The sequence below is a fragment of the Hyperolius riggenbachi genome, chromosome 3 (genome assembly GCF_040937935.1).
Source record: "Hyperolius riggenbachi isolate aHypRig1 chromosome 3, aHypRig1.pri, whole genome shotgun sequence".
Classification (NCBI taxonomy): domain Eukaryota; kingdom Metazoa; phylum Chordata; class Amphibia; order Anura; family Hyperoliidae; genus Hyperolius; species Hyperolius riggenbachi.
Window position 1 is genome coordinate 39,645,244 of NC_090648.1, and position 22,944 is coordinate 39,668,187.

A 22,944-nucleotide genomic window follows, 5' to 3' on the forward strand; every position below is an offset into this window, starting at 1 on the left:
GTGATTCCCCCGCCCGTTGCCTCTTCTCATATGCAGGACAGGTTGGCTGGTACTTTACGCTGGAGAAGGAGCGCAGATCGGGGGACCCAGGCGAGGGAGGGGGGGGTCCGACCCCCCTCCCCGCCGCTAGGCCCAATACCCCCTTTCTGCTAGCTACCCCTCCAGCTCGGCGGCACCCCCCCCCCCCACCCACGGGGGGGGGGGGGGGGGGAGCGATTTTTTTTCTAATTTTGCCTCAGGCGGCAAAAAGTCTAGGGCCGGCCCTGTGGGTACTTATTAGAACACAGTAACAATAAGTTTAGCAAGACCTCACCAGAGGAGCTGGTGGGTACTTATAGAACACGGTAACAATAAGTTTAGCAAGACCTCACCAGAGGAGCTGGTGGGTACTTATAGAACACAGTAACAATAAGTTTAGCTGAGCCTCACCAGAGGAGCTGGTGGGCACTATTAGAGTACAGTAACTGATTAGTTTAGCTGAACCTCACCAGAGGAGCTGGTGGGTACTATTAGAGTACAGTAACTGATTTCTTTTAGCTGAGCCTCACCAGAGGAGCTGGTGGGCACTATAGAATACCTCACCAATGGTGAGGGCCCACTGGTAAGTCGGAGCGTCAGACAGGCTAGGTTCAGCAACCAAGAGGCAGATACAGTACAGAGTCAGAAGGCAAAAGAGTAGTAGGTAATCAGGCAGGGATTCGGCAACTAGATCAGACGGGCAGAAGTACAAAGACGAATAGCAATTAGCAGAGTCAGAGGTTAGCCAGAGTCATACACAGAATATCAATAATAATACAGTAAGCAATCTCCTAGTCTTGTGTGAAATCCCTGGTTTCCTCCCAGATCAAAGCACACAGGATACTAGTCTAAGGTCTAAGCGCTAGCACATAAGTATTCGCAACCGCAGACAAGTTGCGAGTGAGCAGCGAAGGCTTAAGAAGCAGAGGACACCTCCAAGCTGCGCCCACTCCAATCAGCCAATCCTGAACGGCGAACGTCCGCTCTGACGTCAGCCGACCAGCGGGTCAGCTGTGGCGCCTCCTCCCAGCATAAAGGTCCCGTCTACGCGCGCGGCCGCGTGATACAGAAACCTTATGTGCAAATGACAATTCCGTCCTCAGCGTGCTAGACGCCGAGGGAACGGAAAAAGACTCTGAATAGGGAACCGAAGCGGCTGCGGAGACACCCTGCGAGCCCGCAGCCGCATATGTTACAATTATACACAGAACCTACATTAACACTAAATACCTAACCGTATAAACCCTGAACCTATATACCACCGCACACACTAACAATATACAGCCCTATCTACCCTACGCTATATACTAAACCCTATATATAGTAAGATAGCTTTTAAACTACCGAACAAGAAAATACTCAAAATACTGGTTGAACTCGATGGACGTATGTCTTTTTTCAACCAAAATAACTATGTAACTATGTAATTTTGATAGTACTTTTACACACTTTTACGTTACTTTTTCAATTGCAAATGCTGAAAAGTTATTTTAAAGAGAAGATGAAAAATGATCTCCTAGGAGAAAACCCAGGAGAAAAAGTTAATTGCATAGAGGCTCTGAGGTGTACAGACTGCACTGACGGAGCAGGGCGCAATTTTTTACAATGCTTGAATGTAATTTTCATGTTTGTTTAATGAACTGGTGTCAATCACAAATCTTTCTTCTGCTAATTGTAGGTGTGATGACCTCTTCAGGGAACAACTGCACTTATCAGGTCCGGTCTAGAATAGTGAAGGAGGGAGGTTCTGTTACCATTCCGTGTTCATACGCTGTTCCTAAGGATCAGCAGAAAGATGCACAGATAATTTGGGAGGAGTCTGATAATATTTATTGCTTTTTACCTCGGGAAGACTTTACCTTATCTGGGGATGTAACAGAGAAGTATGCCGGGCGTGTCACTAAAGAGAAGGACCCTCATAGGAACTGGACAGAAGCTATCAGGATTACCAGACTGAAAAGATCTGATGGACCCCTGTTCTGCTGCCACCTATACAACACCAAAGAGAAGAAGAAAATCTTGAGCAATGACTATGGGACTCTTCTACATTTTCCAGGTATACGATTATTTATTGATCTGCTTTCAGTAGTTAAAGTACTGGTGTGTTAAGTTTCTACAGGACTGAAGACTACTGAAGAATATTAGGGATCCTCTAGAACTGGATTTTTAAAAACTTGTATTATTCAAGGGCACCCCCTGTGTTATGCTTCCTGCTGGTCACTACGTGTGTGAGCATTATCAATTGCTTTCACTAAAGATGACTCAAACCACCCAGTTAGAGAGAACCTGAGCCGGTCGCAAAAATTAAAAAAAAGCATACTACCTGATCCGGGAAAGTCGCTGGATCGGGTAGCGTCCATCACTGCCTCCCGGCGCCGCTCCAATGTGCTGGATTCATTCAGTTTCATTTCTGTGACCCCTGGGGTCATGGCGGTGCAAATGCAGCTCGGTACTCTCCACCAAAATCTGACTGACATGAAAGGGGCGGGAAGAGGCGGGAACAGGCAGAGGAGAGCCAGTGAGAGGCTCTTAGAGGCGGGGAAGTGGGCCTGTTTAATGTTCAATTTAATTAATTTATATTTCTCAAATGGAAGAATGAGGATTTGATGACAGCTGATACCTGTTGTCTGAGTGTTAGCTTTCCATCCAGGATCACCCCAAGGTTTATACTGCACGACATCTCCTCCAATTGCTGGTTCAGAGTGGGGAGACTTTTGGACTTTATCCATCATGTGTGGACTGCCTGCCACAAACACCTCAGTTTTATTAGAGTTCAGCCTCAACAAACTGGTGTTCATCCAGTTTTGTTGTTCCACTAGACAGGCATTGATGAATGCTGATGGGTCTTGTGTGCACGGCTTGAAGGACAGATACAGTTGTGTGTCATCTGCGTAAAAATGATATAGTTCTGAACTATTTTGCCCATTAGGAGCACATAGACTCCAAAGAGTAATTTCTCCCATTTCTAGTGATGATTGTAATCAACTAATTACGATTACACAAAACTTTGCATACATTTTCACAACCATGCCTATACGTAATCAAGACTTGTAAATTCAATTGATTTTGTATAAGTATTCAAAGTTTTGCCTGAATTTTTGCATATATTTTGCGTAATTTTGTGCTGACTTAATCCCCTTGCCATTTTTTTTTTTAAAATCATGTAGCTAGCCTAGCGATAGCTACATGATAGCCGCTGAGCAGCGGCATCCCCCCACCCACTCCGATCACCTCCGGCGATCTGCGCAAGCAGGAAATCCCGTTCAGAGCCCCGTCCCCCATGGCTACGATCGCGATGACATCACCGACGTCATCGACGTCGGGACGTCAGAGGGAGTCCCGATCCACTCTTCAGCGCTGCCTGGCACTGATTGGCCAGACTGCACAAGGGGTCTGGGGGCAGCGCGGCGGGTAGCGGCGAATCGGCGGGTAGCGGCGGGGACCGCGTACTACACGCAGCTAGCACTTTGCGAAAAAATTTTTTTTGCAAAAATCGGCCCAGCAGGGCCAGAGCAATCCTCCTGCGCAGGTTACCCCGAGCTCAGCTCGGGATAACCAGCAAGGAGGTTAAGTGGTGAAAAGCAAAGCCCCTATACATGCTACTGTCACAAAAATTGCTTTATGTGAAGAAGAATAGGGGGTACAAGTCAAAATAAAGAGCTTTTCAAAAAGACCTTGTAGTTTTTGAGCAAATTGATTTTAAGAATGCAAAGAAAAATGTTTTTTTTTAACTCAGAAATAAGTTCTTTTTTTTTTTTTTTTTTTGGACTTGTACCCACTATTCCTTTCTGCGGATTCCAAATGAGCATCCCTAGTTGTCTGTAAGCCTGGCCTTTAAACAAGACAATCAACATTCATATCGTACTTTTCTCCTGGCGGACTCAAAGCACCAGCCACTAGGACGCACTCTATAGGCAGTAGCAGTGTTAGGGAGACTAAGGTCTCCTACTGAATAGGTGCTGGCTTACTGAACAGGTAGTGCTGAGATTCGAACCCTGGTCTCCTGTGTCAGAGGCAGAGCCCTTAACCATTACACCATCCAGCCACTGCACTTTAGCTGTCAGAAAAGCTCATATTTATGCAGAGAAATTATCTCCATCTTGCTTTAGGTGGGATTATATATGTTTTAAAATGTTTTGCGAATTATTTGAGTTAATTTTAAGATTTTATGATTATAAGTAGAGTTATTCTTTAATCAGAGTTAGATTATTGGTTAGAGTAACCCTTTAAAGAGACTTTGAAGCGAGAATAAAACTCGCTTCAGAGCTTATATTCAGCAGGGGCATGTGTGCCCCTGCTAAAATGCCCCTATCACGCAGCTAAATGGGGGTCCCTTACCTCCCAAATCCCCTCGTGGAGTCCCGGGGATCTCTTCCGGGTGAGGCAGGGCTAATAGCCGCAGCCCTGCCTCCATGCGCGTCTATCAGCGCGTATCACCGCCTCTCCCCGCCCCCTTTCAATCTTCCTTCGCTGAGAGGGGCGGGGGAGAGGCGGCGATGCGCCGCTGATAGACGGCGCTGAGAGGCAGGGCTGCAGCCGTTAGCCCTGCCTCAACAGCAGCAAAATCTACAACCAAGTTGGTCGTGGATTTTGCAGGGGGGGTATTTGGGAGGTAAGGGACCCCTGTTCAGCCGCGGGATAGCGGCGGTTTAGCAGGGGCACACATGCCCCTGCTATATATAAGCTCTGAAGCGAGTAATCAAAGCGAAAGGTGTCTACTTTTAAGAACCTAGAATATGACATATTGTCCGTTGTTTCACACTTTTTGGTTATGTAATATACTTCCACATGTGTTAATTCATAGCTTGGATGCCTTCAGTGTGAATCTACAATGTTCATAGTCATGAAAATAAAGAAAACTCTTTGAATGAGAAGGTGTGTCCAAATTTATATATATATATATATGTGTGTATATATGTGTATGTATGTATGTATATATGTATATATATATATATATATATATATATATATATATATATATATATATATATATATATACAGTGGTGTGAAAAACTATTTGCCCCCTTCCTGATTTCTTATTCTTTTGCATGTTTGTCACACTTAAATGTTTCTGCTCATCAAAAACCGTTAACTATTAGTCAAAGATAACATAATTGAACACAAAATGCAGTTTTAAATGATGGTTTTTATTACTTAGTGAGAAAAAAAACTCAAAACCTACATGGCCCTGTGTGAAAAAGAAATTGCCCCCTGAACCTAATAACTGGTTGGGCCACCCTTAGCAGCAATAACTGCAATCAAGCGTTTGCGATAACTTGCAACAAGTCTTTTACAGCGCTCTGGAGGAATTTTGGCCCACTCATCTTTGCAGAATTGTTGTAATTCAGCTTTATTTGAGGGTTTTCTAGCATGAACCGCCTTTTTAAGGTCATGCCACAACATCTCAATAGGATTCAGGTCAGGACTTTGACTAGGCCACTCCAAAGTCTTCATTTTGTTTTCCTTCAGCCATTCAGAGGTGGATTTGCTGGTTTGTTTTGGGTCATTGTCCTGCTGCAGCACCCAAGATCGCTTCAGCTTGAGTTGACGAACAGATGGCCGGACATTCTCCTTCAGGATTTTTTGGTAGACAGTAGAATTCATGGTTCCATCTATCACAGCAAGCCTTCCAGGTCCTGAAGCAGCAAAACAACCCCAGACCATCACACTCCCACCACTATATTTTACTGTTGGTTTGATGTTCTTTTGCTGAAATGCTGTGTTACTTCTATGCCAGATGTAACGGGACACGCACCTTCCAAAAAGTTCAACTTTTGTCTCGTCGGTCCACAAGGTATTTTCCCCAAAGTCTTGGCAATCATTGAGATATTTTTTAGCAAAAATTGAGACTAGCCTTAATGTTCTTTTTGCTTAAAAGTGGTTTGCGCCTTGGATATCTGCCATGCAGGCCGTTTTTGCCCAGTCTCTTTCTTATGGTGGAGTCATGAACACTGACCTTAATTGAGGCAAGTGAGGCCTGCAGTTCTTTAGATGTTGTCCTGGGGTCTTTTGTGGCCTCTCGGATGAGTTTTCTCTGCGCTCTTGGGGTAATTTTGGTCGGCCGGCCACTCCTGGGAAGGTTCATCACTGTTCCATGTTTTTGCCATTTGTGGATAATGGCTCTCACTGTGGTTCACATGCGTCCCAAAGCTTTAGAAATGGCTTTATAACCTTTACCAGACTGATAGATCTCAATTACAGTACTTTTGTTCTCATTTGTTCTGAATTTCTTTGGATCTTGGCATGATGTCTAGCTTTTGAGGTGCTTTTGGTCTACTTCTCTGTGTCAGATAGCTCCTATTAAAGTGATTTCTTGATTGAAACAGGTGTGGCAGTAATCAGGCCTGGGGGTGACTACAGAAATTGAACTCAGGTGTGATAAACCACAGTTAAGTTATTTTTTAACAAGGGGGGCAATCACTTTTTCACACAGGACCATGTAGATTTGGAGTTTTTTTCTCACTAAATAATAAAAACCATCATTTAAAACTGCATTTTGTGTTCAATTATGTTATCTTTGACTAATAGTTAACGGTTTTTGATGAGCAGAAACATTTAAGTGTGACAAACATGCAAAAGAATAAGAAATCAGGAAGGGGGCAAATAGTTTTTCACACCACTGTATATATATATATATATATATATATATATATGTATATGTGTGTGTGTGTGTATGTGTGTATGTGTGTATATGTGTGTGTGTGTGTGTGTGTGTGTGTGTGTATATATATATGTGTGTGTGTGTATATATATATATATATATATATATATATATATATATATATATATATATATATATATATATGCATCCGTTTTTTTTTTTTGGCTGCAGCAATAAAATAACTGCTTCTAGCACAACAGAATAGAATGAAGCGGAGTACTACTTTTGTCAGAAAAATAAATATATTTTATTAGTTATATTACTGCCTGCCTGAAGACTTGTAAGTCAGTCCCCAACTGTGGCTGCAAAAAAAAAAAAAGGCATATACATGATGTCCGTTCCCCTTCGTGATCGTTACCTTATTGTGGTGAGGGGGCTAGCATATCACAATGAAGCAATGACCTATATGAGTGTATGGCAAAGAAATGAACAGCGCTACTTAAAAACAGATAAGTGCCTACCTGCAAGAGAGTGCAAGCCCCACTTGTGGGATAAAATACACACCGAGCATACACATAACCTATCTACCCCTGGAGGATGTTGGTTTCCTGTAGCAGCTTGCTTGCAACTTGTTAAGTACTCGTCCCTCCCACTGCGGAGAAGTCATACTCATATGGGAGGGGACCTAACACTAACTAAATCCTAACCTATGCATATGCATAGCCTGGGTGCGCTACCAAGTAAAATCGAAAATTAAAAATTGCGCAAAAGGTGGATTAGCGCATCACCAGGCCGCTTTCGAATGGCCTACAATCAGAGGTGCGCTGAGCCCCCCAGAAACTGCAAACGCACCTTGAACCCAAACAGAAGCTCTGCATATACACCAAAAGCAAGGCTGTTAAGTGGGAGCAGCTGACCAAAAATGAATTAAATTAGTACATGGCAAAGAAATGAACAGCGCTACTTAAAAACAGATAAGTACCTACATGCAAGAGAGTGCAAGCCCCACTTGTGGGATAAAATACACACCCAGCATACACATAACCTATCTACCCCTGGAGGATGTTGGTTTCCTGTAACAGCTTGCATGCAACTTGTTAAGTACTCGTCCCTCCCACTGCGAAGAAGCCATCCACCACTTATAAGCCACACTTATATGAGGGTGTTGGGGGCACACCCAAGAGGAGAAGGTCATTGGTTCATTGTAGATAGACCAAATTCGATCGATCAGCTTGATACGTTTTGGCAAAACCTTTGGTCCCCTCAGGTGATCATTCAATAAAGTCTACCAGGCCAACACTGGGCCCACACTGCAGAACTATTGTTTTCTGGTTCACTTTACTGTCATTGAGCTACCTAAGCCTGACCATAGGGGCTGGAAAACCACCATGGCTTGCAATTCTGCCAACGTGCGCACATTAGCACGGCGACCACTATACAAAGATTGCGGCTGAGAGGACTAACATTTAAGTCCTCAGTGTGCCAACTATTAACAACTCTTTGTGGTTGTTTGTGGTGTATTAAACGGCGAGTTTGGTCTGTCAGTGTGAAGTGGGCGTAACCCTTACATTACCTCTCTAGACATTTAAAAGCAGCACGGTCAGGGCAGGTATATCACCCTCAGCTCCCCAGGGCCTATTTCACATTCCAGTGCACTAATAACATTTTTTTTCTACATATCATTGATATATGTTTATCCAATTAAATTTGTATGTGTAAACCTGTGCCATCATGTGTAACCTTCTTACTAAATATTTTTGATTTTTTTTTTTTTTTATATAAATAACATCGAAATTTGGTTTTGTTGTTTTGTTTTATAAATAACTTTGTATTTTATTTTTATTTTTTTATAAATAACTTTTTTTTTATAAATAACTTCATAAATCATTTTTTTTTATAAATAAACAAATATTCTAAAAAAAAAAAATAATAAAAAAAATAAAAAAGGTCGTAGACTTAGCCTGTGTGCTTCAGTTGAGCACGCATGCACTACCCACACATCTACGGGCCTTACAGACTTGTTACACTTAATCTCACATGGCTGATTGGTTGCCCAACTAGTTGGCATGGAGTTCACAAATAGGCTTAAAAAATCTATATTAGGCGGTACACTGACGCTGGTCTGCTTGGTTCCCTCATAAAGTTCCATTATCTTCCCATCCTGGTCAGTTCAGTTGAATGTGCATGAAGCACCCACACACCTAAGGGCCTTACAGACCTGTTAGCGCTCAATCTCGGTAAATGCAACGTTTAGTCTGCCAGTGTGAAGCCGGCATAACCCTTACATTACCACTATGTACATTTAAAAGCAGCTCTTTATGCCTCAATTGTAGGAATGTACTGTGATTTATGCCCTTTAGCAATTAAAACCCAACTCTGCATCAACTCAGTCATTTTTGGTGAGAGTTTTGGCATGGATCCCCCTCTGGCATGCCACAGTCCAGGTGTTAGACCCTTTGAAACAAGTTTTCCATCACTTTTGTGACCAGAAAGAGTCCCCGTAGGTTTCTAAATTCGTCTGCCCATTGAAGTCTGTGTTTTTTTCGCCCGGTTTGTGCAAACTCATACTTTTTACAGAAATTTGAGTTCGACGTTTGCGAAAACAAAATTTTATGTTTGCGCCATGCCTAGTGCTCCTTTGCTATGACCACCTCGTACTTGTATTACTGGGCCTACCTAACCAGCCCACGTGATCATGTATCTTGTATCCTGTTTGCCTTGATTAGCTTTGTCCTATGTTGTATAACCTTGTTACGTCTGTCATCCTTTGTATCATTGTATGTATTTATTGTCCAGCGCTGCGTAATATGTTGGTACTTTATAAATACAATAAATAATACAAATACTATACACACATTTCATGTTTTTCTGTTTTCAGATGAGGGTTATGTCACTCAGCTGGACAAACTGGTGGCTATTCCAAGTGAAGAGGTCATCATTCCGTGTCATTACTCGAGGAAGGTGTCAGATCTTGTACAGGAAGTCACCTGGTACGCTACACGTGAAGAATCTCATGACTACTGTGCCCTGGCTAAAGAAATTCATACATGGAGAGACGCACGTCAGCATGACCGGTACTCACTGGTGGATTTCCCTCAGGATGTATCACTGCGCATACACAACATTCACAAGGATGACGATCAATATTATTGTTGCTATGTCTATACAGCGAACAGAACTGCAATAACAACCAGACAAGCCACAAGACTGATCATCACAGGTAAGAACACAATGGCACATATGCAATTCACGTTTTTTCTTCCTGAGTTTTATTCTAGGTGATATTTTGAAAACATGTAAAAAATGCCAGCAATTAAGAAAATACTCAAAATAATTTTGCTAGTACTTTTTCACCAACTTTTGGATACTTTTTATGTGTAAAATGCTTAAAAGTTATTTTAAAAGGGTTATTTGGTGGTGTTAAAAAAACAAAAACTGACACTTACCTGGGGCTTCTATCGGCCCCCTGCAGCTGTCATGTCCCACGCCGTCCTCCTATGATCCTTGGTTCCCTGGTCTAATATTAGTCTCCCGTGTGAGTCATCGGGGGCTTACTGCGCAGTACGAAGTTTTCTTGTACTGCGCCTGCACACTAAGGTCCCGGTGAGATGTGCGAGAGCAAGCACGGGCGTGGCTGTGCAGCCGCAGTCTAGTTAGGAGCGTAATTAAGCGGCGGGAATGGAGGATCATAGGAGGACAGCGTGGGACATGACAGTTGCAGGGGGCAACACCTCCAAAGAACCCCTTTAAAGAGCATTTGTAAAATGATCTCCAGGGAGATTACTCAGGAGAAAAAGTTAATTGCATATTGGGCCCATATGCTCAATTTCTGATACTTAAATATGACTGAAGAATAGTGTTGTTAGCAGGGGCATTGCTAGGATCCTGGGAGATCTGAAGCACCCCTGGGCACCAGTTTACAGTTGGCAATAAATAGTGTGGCCATGTAGTGGAGGATGTGGTCATGGGTGGGGACAAACCTACATGAGCTTAGCAGTGGTGTAACTAAAAGACAATGGGCCTGCCCAGAAAAATGTTGGCTGAAGCCCCCTATCTTTAATAAGTCAGTGTGCTCTCTACATAGAAATGTCATAAATAGACAGAGTGCTCACTTAACATAATTAGGTGGTAGAGTCCTCTCACTGGGCTTCTGTGTTATCCTCGGCTGGCCTGGGGATGCTGTGTGGGCTGGTTGGTCTGGTGGTGATGCTGTGCCCTGGATGGCAGTGATGCTGTGGCTTGGTCGCTGTGTTCCGCCACCTGCTGAGGTTGGCCTCAGGGGAGTTTTGGCCTTTGATTTTAATAAAAGCTCTTTCCACCACTAAAATTACTGTCTTCAGGTTTGGACTTAATGCAAATGGGGAAATTCTGTTGACCTATTCCGAAGTCCCAAATTATCTAGAGTGGTAGCTACAAGGAACCGCCCTATTTTTGTCTAGTTTCTAGTTCCTCCAGGGTTTGGAGGGCCAGTAAATCATCCTCCAACCATACTAGGTTAAAGAAAGACGGATTAACCTTTGTGAGGCAATTGCTGTATAGTGACTGCAAAACGATTCTTCTTCGAAAAAGATGTAAATTCACAAATGTGGACATTGTAGACTTGTCCTGTAGAAAGTAAAGACAAAACACGGTAAGGGACAATGTCCACCCCGAGATTGATAATCTGGAAGTTCGGAATCGGATAACCATTCAGTCATCTTCCATCTCCCTCTTCCCCAGCACTGTGTTCCCTAAAAAAAACGAAACAGACCAGGAGAAGGACGAGGGGCCAACAGATTTCAGTATAGGGATGTTGCCTGACTCAGAGGCTACTTGGTCACACTGTTGTAGAACACTAACTAAAAATATTATTTATTATGCCTCCATCCAAACATAGTTACATAGTTATTTTTTTGGGAAAAAGACATACGTCCATCGAGTTCAACCAGTACAAAGTACAACTCCAGCCTGCTCCCTCACATATCCCTGTTGATCCAGAGGAAGGAAAAAAAAACCCTTACAAGGCATGGTCCAGTTAGCCCCAAAAGGGAAAAATTCCTTCCCGACTCCAGATGGCAATCAGACAAAATCCCTGGATCAACATCATTAGGCATTACCTAGTAATTGTAACCATGGATGTCTTTCAACGCAAGGAAAGCATCTAAGCCCCCTTTAAATGCAGGTATAGAGTTTGCCATAACGACTTCCTGTGGCAATGCATTCCACATCTTAATCACTCTTACTGTAAAGAACCTTTTCCTAAATAAATGGCTAAAACGTTTTTCCTCCATGGGCAGATCATGTCCTCTAGTCCTTTGAGAAGGCCTACGGACAAAAAGCTCACCCGCCAAGCTATTATATTGCCCTCTGATGTATTTATACATGTTAATTAGATCTCCTCTAAGGCGTCTTTTCTGTAGACTAAATAAACCCAGTTTATCTAACCTTTCTTGGTAAGCGAGACCTTCCATCCCACGTATCAATTTTGTTGCTCGTCTCTGCACCTGCTCTAAAACTGCAAAATCTTTTTTGTAATGTGGTGCCCAGAACTGAATTCCATATTCCAGATGTGGCCTTACTAGAGAGTTAAACAGGGGCAAAATTATGCTAGCATCTCGAGTTTTTATTTCCCTTTAAATGCATCCCAAAATTGTGTTAGCATTAGCTGCAGCGGCTTGGCATTGAGTACGATTATTTAACTTGTTGTCGATGAGTACTCCTAAGTCCTTCTCCAAGTTTGATGTCCCCAACTGTATCCTATTTATTTTGTATGGTGCTAGACCATTGGTACGACCAAAATGCATGACTTTACATTTTTCAACATTGAATTCCATCTTCCATTTATGTACCCATATAGCCATCCTATCCAGATCCTGTTGCAATATGACACTATCTTCCTGAGAGTTGATGATTCTGCACAATTTTGTATCTGCAAAAATAGCAACATTGCTCACTACTGCATCTACTAGGTCATTAATAAATAAATTGAAGAGCATTAAACCCAGTACAGACCCCTGTGGGACCCCACTGCTAACAGTCTCCCATTTTGAGTACAATCCATTGACCATAACTCTTTGTTTTCTGTCCATTAGCCAGTTCCCTATCCATGCACACAGACTCTTCCCCAGTCCTTGCATCCTCAACTTTTGCACCAGACTTTTGTGGGGAACAGTGTCGAAGGCCTTTGCAAAGTCCAAGTATATCACATCTACAGCATTCCCAATATCCATATTAGCATTCACTACCTCATAAAAGCTGAGCATGTTGGTCAAACAGGACCTGTCTTTAGTAAACCCATGTTGATGTTGAGAAATAAGATTATTTTCTACTCGGAAGTCATGTATAGTATCTCTTAGTAACCCCTCAAATAGTTTGCATAGAACTGATGTTAAGCTTACAGGTCTATAATTTCCTGGATCTGATTTTTTGCCCTTCTTAAATAACGGGAAAATGTGGGCTGTACGCCAATCCACTGAGACTCTGCCAGTTGAAAGAGAATCACAAAAGATAAGATAAAGGGGTTTATCTATAACTGAACTTAATTCCCTTAGGACCCAAGGATGCATGCCATCCGGGCCAGGTGCCTTGTCTATTTTTAATTTATTTAGTCTTGCCTTCACTTCCTCCTGCGTTAAGTATTTAATATTACAGTTAGAAGATTGAGACTCTTCTGTCTCTGTAATTTGCAACAGTGCTGTTTCCTTTGTGAAGACAGAAGCAAAGAAAGCATTTAATAACTCTGCCTTACCTCGGTCATCCACCATTGAGTTCCCACCCTAAGGATGAAACGCATGTACCCTCACAGGTGTATATTAACAACATTAAACTTGCTACATTGTTGTTAATATACACCTGTGAGGGTACATGCGTTTCAGCCTTCCAGCTCTAACCTTTATTTCCGAGGTTGTTGTCAGGGAATCGGGAATATATGGCATATATTGGGGTCATGCCTCAGGGCCCACACTTTTCGGAACCTGGCAATGGTATTGTCTTTTCCATTCGCTACATACAGTATACCCTTACACCTCTGTGTTATTTTGCTGGGGTAAACATTCCCACCCATAGGGTCATACAACATGTGGTGGCCACAGCTAAGAGAAACTTGGCTGCCAATAGGAAGGCTGCTCATCTATCCATTGATACCTATTTGATCTCCTCTACCAAACAATGCTATCAGAGCACATTCTCGCTAAAATAAAAGATACCTTACCCAACTTTTAAACATGGTCTCTATGGATGAATTGGTAGGATGATATGGGGTTATCCTACAGCATATGCTTCACTCCTCTTAGGTGTATGTAGCTTATTCTTATCCTTTTCCTTCAAACTCTAGCCTCTGACCCACCACCTGTAGACACCTCTTACATTTTCTTTTCAATTCTTTTAACTTAATGATTTAATTGATCGTAGACTGTTCTTTCCCTTTCCTGTCTCATCTCCCTTCCCTGGCTCAACTGTAATGAGGTGGTCAACACCTTTGAGCCATGTCCTTTTTCCCACCCTCCCAGGGCCGGTTCTCTCATGAAGTAAGGTGAAACATTTGCATCAAGCACGGTGATTACAGGGGCAGCATGTTTGTACTGTTTAGAGAAACCGAGAGCCCAATATAGTGTAGTATATTATGCAAAAATAAAGTAAGGATAATCAGTGAGAAGAGTATACTCACAAGCGTGGGTTACCACACAGGCAACCACTGTATAGGCAGGTGAGGAGATTGGACCTGTCCTCACTCAGAGATAAGAAGTCGCTCTCTGTAGATCAGAAAAAGGGGTAGATCATCCCTCCACTAACTGAGGCGCTACACCTGCTATTGCCGAAATTCTGTTTTGTCCCCACGTTTATAGCCTGATGAAGTGGGCTTGGCCTGTGAAACGCGTTGCACTGCACTTTTTGGGGTACTATATAATAAATGTGATTGCTACTATTCAGACAGTCTTTCGTGTATGCTTTATGGAGGTAAGTCCACCACTTCCTCCAAGCAAATTTTAAAGGTGTTATCCATTTTTATCCTGCTGGCGCCTCTGTTCTTCTACTGAAATCTGTAGGACAGCTTTTTGACTCAAATGGTAGCTGAGCCAACTAGGGGAAATGCGCTAAATGTGCTCCCCAGATACTCTCTCAATATGTGCAAAACATGCAAACTTAATTGTAAACGGAGTATCCCCCTTGAAGTCACGCAGGCTGGATTGAACACAGCAAGTGAGCGAGTAATTGATTATGGAGGAAAAGGGAGGGGAGGGATCTTGATAAATCTTAGCCAATAGCTGCCGCCCAGCATAATGAAAGCTTCCAGACTTCCTCCTAGCTCCTGTGTCCCTGATGAGTCACGAGTCAGTGACAAAACATATCGGGCGGAGCTTAGGAGGATTAGGAAGCAAACCCATACGCACACGTGATCAACAGCCGAGACCAGCGGGTGAGAGACGTGGGGCTGCGGCGAGAGAAGCAGAACGTTGACAACTGAATCAGTGGCAGCGCCTGATGTGGAGGCAACGGGGAGAGCCCGTGCAAAAAGACTCGAAGTGTGTTTATACTTCAGGGAGCATGTGAGTGCGTTTAAAGGGGTTCTCTAGTACCTGTAAAAAAGCTAAAACTGACACTTACCTGGGGCTTCTATCGGCCCCCTGCAGATGTCATGTCCTGCGCCGTCCTCCTCCGATGCTTCTTTCCCCGGCACCGGTAACATGCTAATTATTCTTCTAACTAGACAAATAGAACTGCGGCGTGTGCTCGCTCCCGCGCGCCTCATTGGAGCTTTCTGCGCAGGTGCAGTACAAAGTTTTCTTGTACTGCCCCTGCGTAGTAAGCTCCCGATGACGCGCAGGGGAGCGAGGACGCACCTGGCCAGTGGCCACAGCCACGCAGCCGCAGTTCTATTCGTCTAGTTGTACGAATAATTAGCAGGTTACCGGCGGCAGAGAGCGGAGCATCGTACTATGACTGCTTGGGACATTACAGCTGCAGAGGGCCGATAGAGGCCCCAGGTAAGTGTCAATTTTAGCTTATTTACAGGTACCAGAAAACCCCTTTAATTTTTTTATCGGTATAACGCTATGAGGGTGTTTTTCATTTCAACCTGAGGTACACTTGTACTGCTGCTTGTATTGCTGAGGACTGGCTGGCATACCTGGACCCTGATGCATGGAGGAGTCTAGGGATAAAGCGCACTGTAACCCATCTATCAGGGGTTACACCATATTTGGTGAGTTTGTTCCCCGACGGGTGCCCTGGTAGTGGGTGAACATCCCAGAAGTGATAGTGAATTGCCTTATTGGAAGACAACACCCGATTGTTTTACTGTGGTTTTATGTATTATTGATGTGCGCTTATCCAACTGCTAAGACAGTTCTGCACCTTATTTTCTGTTTGAACTCGATGAACAAATTTGTTTTTCAAGGCAAATAACACTTTTAAACATTGAAAGTAACTGTTTAAAATGCTTTATTTTCCAGGCAATTCATCCAGCTTACATTCCCACCAGCCCCCTGATGTGTTAACAGTTCAGGAAGGAGGTTCTGTGACCCTGAACTGCTCCTATATTGTGGACAACCCATATACGGAGAGTGACATCATGCTGGTCAGTGTGTACTGGAGAGTGGGCAGTGTGATGGGGCCATATGCCTACCACCCCCACCAGGAAATGGTTCATCCCACTTACACAGAGAGAGCAACCATAACAGGGACTACCAACCTTATTATAAGAGGGGTGCAGGTGGCAGATAACTTATCTTCTTTTCACTGCATTGTAGTGCTCAAATTTTGCACTGGTTCTAATAAATATGAAGATAAAATTCAGCATGGAGGAGAAACCAGACTGACTGTACAAGGTAAGGGCAACCGTATATACAGTAATTAACCTTTAAGGTGGCCACACACACCATACAATTTTTTAAATATCTGTTCAATTTAAGAATTTAAATCAATTTTTCTGACTGATTGTAACATTTCAAAAATATGACCAATGTACCACACACCTATGTTCAATATTTCCCCAATCATGATAAAAATGATTGGAAACTCTGAGAAAATTGCTAGGGTGTGTATAAAAATAAATTGACAATCTAACATACACCATACAATCCTTAGAAAATATTGAAGAAAAATTTCCAGCATTCCAGATCGATAAAAATCGGGAAATCCGATTGGATTTTTCAGTCGAATGAAAAAAAATGATTTTTTCGGGAGAGCTGATCACATTTATTGAATTGCCACAAAATTGGATCATTTTATTGCATCATGTGTAGCCACCTTTAGACTTCCGCTAACAACTGTAGGTGGTTTGTGTTTTTGCATCCAAGTGCCGTGGATGTGCCTTTGTGTTTCCCTATATTCCTGCGCCGGGGACGTCTAAAAGACGCTTAGTATACATTTTTGGCTCAGTGCCAACTTTTTTACTTTATTTGAAATATGCAAATAATTTTTAGTTGATGCAGAACTAAGCAAACCGATGCACCATGTAGTCAATGATGATCATGATCTGCTTAGTAATTAGAGATGGGCCGAACGGTTCGCCGGCGAACGGTTCCAGGCGAACTTCTGTGGTTCGCGTTCGCCTGGACCAGGCAAACTTTTGCGGAAGTTCGATTCGCCCCATAATGCACTATGAGGGTCAACTTTGACCCTCTGCATCACAGTCAGCAGGCACATTGTAGCCATTCAGGCTACACTAAGCCCTGGTGCCCCACCCCCCCTTATATAAGGCAGGCTTGCTGGCCATCACACTCACTCATGTGCCTGCTAGAGACAGACTAAGGACAGCTGCTGCAGACTTGTTCTCCTAGGGAAAAATTAGTTAGGCTCTTGGCTTGCTCCTGGCTGATTGTTATTGCTAAAATAGCACCCCTCAACAGCTCTTTTGAGAGCTAATGTTTTCCTGATGTGTTTTTTTTTTGTGTGTGTGTTGCTCACTGACATTATACAGCCCTATCTGTTACAGCTGGACCTTGGTAATTGTTATTACTGTGCCAGCCAGGCCCTGCCTAACTATCTATACTGGGACACCTACCTATGCCTACCTAACTACTGGGGCACCTACTTACCTATACGGGGACACCTACCTACCTACCTATACTAGGGGACCTACCTATGCCTACCTACCTATACTGGGACTTCTACCTATGCCTACCTACCTATACTGGGACTCCTACCTATGCCTAGCTAACTACTGGGACACCAACCTATGCCTACCTACCTATACTAGAACTCCTATCTATGCCTACCTACTTATACTGGGACTCCTACCTATGCCTAGCTAACTACTGAGGCACCTACCTATGCCTACCTACCTATACTGGGACTTCTACCTATGCCTAGCTAACTACTGAGGCACCTACCTATGCCTACCTACCTATACTAGGACTCCTACCTATGCCTACCTACATACAAGAAGATAATAAGGTTGTTGCTTCATTGTGGACAGACCAAATTTGATCAGCTGGACAGTCACTGTTGTTCTATCATTGAGCTACCACAGCCCAGCGACCATATGGGCTGGAAAACTGCCACGGCCTGCATTCTGGCCACGGTGCGCATCAGTCCAGCACGGCCGTCACTACGCAAACAGCTGTTTGTGGTGCATTACACAGTGAGTTTGGTGTGTCAGTGTGAAGCAGAACTCTAATTACACTCCCTGATTGATGTGCAAGATGTTTTAAAGTACTTTAGGCCTGCAATTTAGCATTCAATGTGATTTCTGCCCTTAAAACGCTGCTTTGCGTCACATCCATATTTTTCCCCAGGACTTTGGGCATGTATCCCACTCCGCCATGCCCCCCTCCAGGTGTTAGACCCCTTGAAACATAAAAGGTACCACTTTTGTGGCCAGCATAATTTTTTCTATTTTTCAAAGTTCGCATCCCCATTGAAGTCTATTGCGGTTCACGAATTTTTCCGCGAACCGAACCTTCCGCGAAGGTTCGCGAACGGTGTTCGCGAACCTAAAATCAAAGGTTCGGCCCATCTCTATTAGTAATTATGATTATGCGGAATTAAGTATGGAGGAGAAACTGACTAACTGTAAAATGTAAATGCAACTACTGCACTGTTTTTTGTTTTATTACTGTATAGGTGTGGCATATAATTAGTTTTCTAACTCTGAACCTCTTTTTTTATGAAGATCTTAGTAGTTCTGCTTTTGCAGTTTACCACCATAGTGTGATTGTGAACTCAACTGCATGTTGCGTTATTACTTGTGGGTTCAGGTATGTTTTTAGGCATAGGCCTCCTAGATAGGTGCATTTAGCACTACCTAGTAATCATACATTTCACACTTTCATTGTTGAGTTTCAGCTGTCTGCATAGTGCACAGAAGTTCAGAATGGAGGAAAGATAAACGTACACATGGGGCCCAATTCACAAAAGGGTGCTAACTCAGTTAGCACGCCTAAAAGCTTTGGGAATGCTAACTAGGGTGCTATGCAGTTAACATGCCTAAAGCTTTTATTGATTTAGTGCTGCCAGTAGCAAGTGAAACGTCGGACCAGGTGTGCCGAAAATGACGCACCGGGTGCGCCTAAAAAGTTGCATCTGGTGCGCCCGAAACATTGCAATATGCAATGTTTTGGGCGCACCGGGTGTGACTTTTTAGGTGCACCCAGTGCGACATTTCATGCACTACGGGCAGCTGTAAACTTTGCGCGTGCTAACTTAGCGTGCAAAACTTAGCGTGCAAAACTTCAAACGGCTTTAGGCATGCTAAGGGGCTTTTAGGCATGGTAACTAAGTTAGCACCCGTTTGTGAATCAAGCCCATGGACAGAAAATCCTATCTGAGCTGCTCTCCTTGCTGCATAACTAATTAGCTGCAAGGAGTTAAAGCCATTGCTAGTGTTCCTCGTATACCCCCGATCACGGATTCAAATAAATCCGGCCACGGCAGTCCCATAATCCGGATAAGCCGTGATTGTGATCCGGGTTTGAAACTGACTGACAAATTTGACTCTGATTTTATCCGTGTTTGCCTGTAAAATCCGTGATCACGGGTTTGTGATCCGAATTTGACTTTAACGTTAGTAGCAAAGCTTCCATACATGCTACAATCTCCAAAATTGCATGGATTACAAAGGTGATCAGTGGCTACAACTTAAAAAAAAAAAAAAGATTTTTCAAAAAGACCTTATAATTTTTGAGAAAATCGAATTTAAAGTTTCCAATGAAAAAGTATTGGTGATTAACCATTTTAACCGAATGGACATGACTGTCACGTCCATTCGTCTGCTGCTGGGCTGCTGCGCATGCACGTGCGCTCCTGTTCCATCTCTGTTAGCCCGGAGATTAATGAATGGGAACATAGTTCCCATTCATTGAGCTAAGTCCCAGGCAGGGAAACCGACAGCTTCTTTGAGAAGCTGCGATCTTTCTGAAGAAAAAAAAAAGAGTTTCCTTTCCTCCCTATACTTCTTGGAAGCGAGAGCGTTCGCTTCCAGGACTAAAAGAAAAAAAAATTGACTGTGGCCATCTTGTGGCCAAATAGTAAAACTACATCCACATACATTTGTTTTTTTATTTAATAAACACATATTATTACATTTATAATTAACTGTTTACCTCCCACACCAAAAATTACCCAAATACATTTTTTTTTAGAAAAAACAATTAAAATAAAAACAAAAAACAAAAACATAAATAGTTATTTAAGTGTCTGAACTTTTTCATATGCATGTGAAGAGGGTATATTACTAATGTTTTTAAATTATAGTCTTGTAAATAGTGATGGATGTAAAACTGAAAAAAATGCATCTTTATTTCCAAATAAAATATTGACACCATTCATTGTGATAGGGACATCATTGAAAATGGTGTAATAACCGGGACAAATGGGTACATAAAATACATAGGTTTTTATTATGGTAGCATGTATTATTTTAAAGCTATAATGTCCAAAAACTAAGAAATAATGATTTTTTTTCCATTTTTTTCTTAATATTCCTGTTAAAAAGCATTTAGAAAAAAATAATTCTTAGCAAAATGTACCACCCAAAAAAAGCCTAATTAGTGGCAAAAAAAAACAAGATATAGATCAATTAATTGTGATAAGTAGTGATAAAGTTATTGGTGAATGAATGGGAGATGAAAATTGCTTGGATGCATAAGGTGAGAAACTACTGAGGGCTGAAATGGTTAAATACTGCCAAAACTCATCCACTTTGCGGTTAATAGCAAAGCCCCCTTACATGCTATAAACACCAAATTTGTAAAGTAGAACAGTGAGAACAAGGGATTTTTTTTTCAAAAAGACCTTATAGTTTTTGAGATAATCGATTTTAAATGTTCAAAGGAAATTTCAAAGGAAAAAAGTATACATGTAAATGCGGTAAATACATTAAAGCGGTATAAAACCCTGACATAATATTCAAAAAAAAAAAATGTTTTCCTACTTTTTTATGTCATACAGTTATCATATTTGCTTTTCTACAGAAGTATTATTATTCATTCCGAAATTACGTTCCCAAAGTACACTTTTTTTGCTTTGAAAGCTGACTTTGCATTTTATTCATTTTTTTTTTCCTGCTGAAATATACCGGTAAGCAGAAATACTTTCTGACTCTCTGTCTTTGTTCAGGAGAGTTTGCAGTGTCAGAGAAGTGTTTGTTACCATTCCTCACTAAATACAATTAAACACAAGATAACATTATCTCCAGTTCTGATTCATCCAGCTTTCCCAGCATTGAGCTGTTCTTGTCCTGTGTTTAAAAAAAATGCTGGTAGTATATAATATGCTTTAAATAATGTTTTAGAGCAAAGAAGAATTGCTGGGTTTCATTCCGCTTTAACTGTCATTTACCGCATTTAAATGTACACTATTTTTCCTTGAACCTTTAAAATCCCTTATCTCAAAAACTACAAGGTCTTTAAAAAAAAGGTGTTCTCCCCTTGTTCCCACTGTTCTACTTAACATATCCTGCAAATGTGTTATTTATATCATGTAAGGGGGCTTTGCTATTAACCACTAAAGTCTGCGGCTTTTCAGCTTATAATCACGGAATACACGAAATAACGGCCGCATCCGTGATTGAATTCCAAGATGGATTCTCGGTCTTGGATTCGGATCCCGGTGTCGGATAGTAAAAAAAATACTCGTGAATCACGTCTATGCTGTGATCACAGATTGTATCCGAGCAACACTAGCCATTGTTACACTCATGATCAATGCCTGCAGGAATCCACTGGCTGACAGCAAATATGAATACTTTAAGGCTTATTTCACAGTGGGACGTTACAGGCGCACGTTAGAGCAGCCTGTAACGCAGCCCACCGCACAGTAATCAAAAATCAATGGGGCTGTTCACAGTGCCCACGTTGCGTTACATTGTAACGCTACATCACAAGACAACGTCCTGCATGCAGTACTTTAGACGCGGCTGAGCCGCGTTAGACTGCTTGCACATGCTCAGTAATCTTGTGGAGGAGCGGAGAGCGGCCGGGCACATGGCTAATTAATATGCACTGCAGTGTTTACTTCCTGGAGCGGCCGCTCTGTGCAGCGATTGGCCGGCGGGACCACGTGATGCCGCATGCGCACAAGAGTGTGCATCACGGCATCACTGACGCCAGAGTGAGCTGCACAACGCGGCTCACTCTGACGTCCAGATCCAGCACCACCAGGCGTTCCGTTAGGGGGACGTTATGCGACCTTAAGGCCCCCTCTAACGCAACGTCCTGGTGTGAAATTAGCCTTAAGGATACCTGGGGTGACATGTGACATGATGAGATAGACATGTGTATGTACAGTGCCTAGCACACAAATAACTATGCTGTGTTCCTTTTTTTCTTTCTCAGCCTGAAAGAGTTAAAGTACCACTATCACGAAAATCTTAACATTTAAAATACATGTAAACCAATACAAATAAGAAGTATGTTTCTTCCAGAGTAAAATGAGCCATAAATTACTTTTCTCCTATGTTGCTGTCACTTACAGTAGGTAGTAAAAATCTGACAGAACTGACAGGTTTTGGACTAGTCCGTCTCCTCATGGGGGACTCTCAGCAACGCTTTTATTCTTTACAAAGACATTCCCTGAAAAGGATTTATACAATGATGCTGGCCAGCCTACCTGCTCGCTGCACGTTTTTTTGGCAGTTGGATAGAGTTGCCCTTCACTAAATGCTTTTGAAACAAAACAAAACCCTGAGAATCCCCCATGAGGAGATGGACTAGTCCAAAACCTGTTGGTTCTGTCATATTTGAACTACCTACTGTAAGTGCCAGCAACATAGAAGAAAAGTGATTTATGCTCATTGTACTGAGTCTGGAAGAAACATACTTATCTGTATGTGTTTACATGTATTTTAAATTTTACATTACATGTTCTGGATAGAGTCTTCCCGGTCCTCGATCAATGTGTGCTAC

At 42.5% G+C, this 22,944-nt stretch overlaps 1 protein-coding gene across 1 annotated transcript in view; it reads left to right on the forward strand.

The window, feature by feature from the left end:
- The first annotated feature begins 1,701 nt into the window (after nt 1–1,701).
- Nucleotides 1,702–22,944, forward strand: part of LOC137562068 (uncharacterized) — a 23,092-nt gene continuing 1,849 nt past the window's right edge. The window contains exons 1-3 of the mRNA XM_068273407.1: nt 1,702–2,074; nt 9,498–9,839; nt 16,051–16,425. Coding sequence (XP_068129508.1) covers nt 1,702–2,074; nt 9,498–9,839; nt 16,051–16,425 — 1,090 coding nt within the window. The remainder of the gene's footprint in view (nt 2,075–9,497; nt 9,840–16,050; nt 16,426–22,944) is intronic.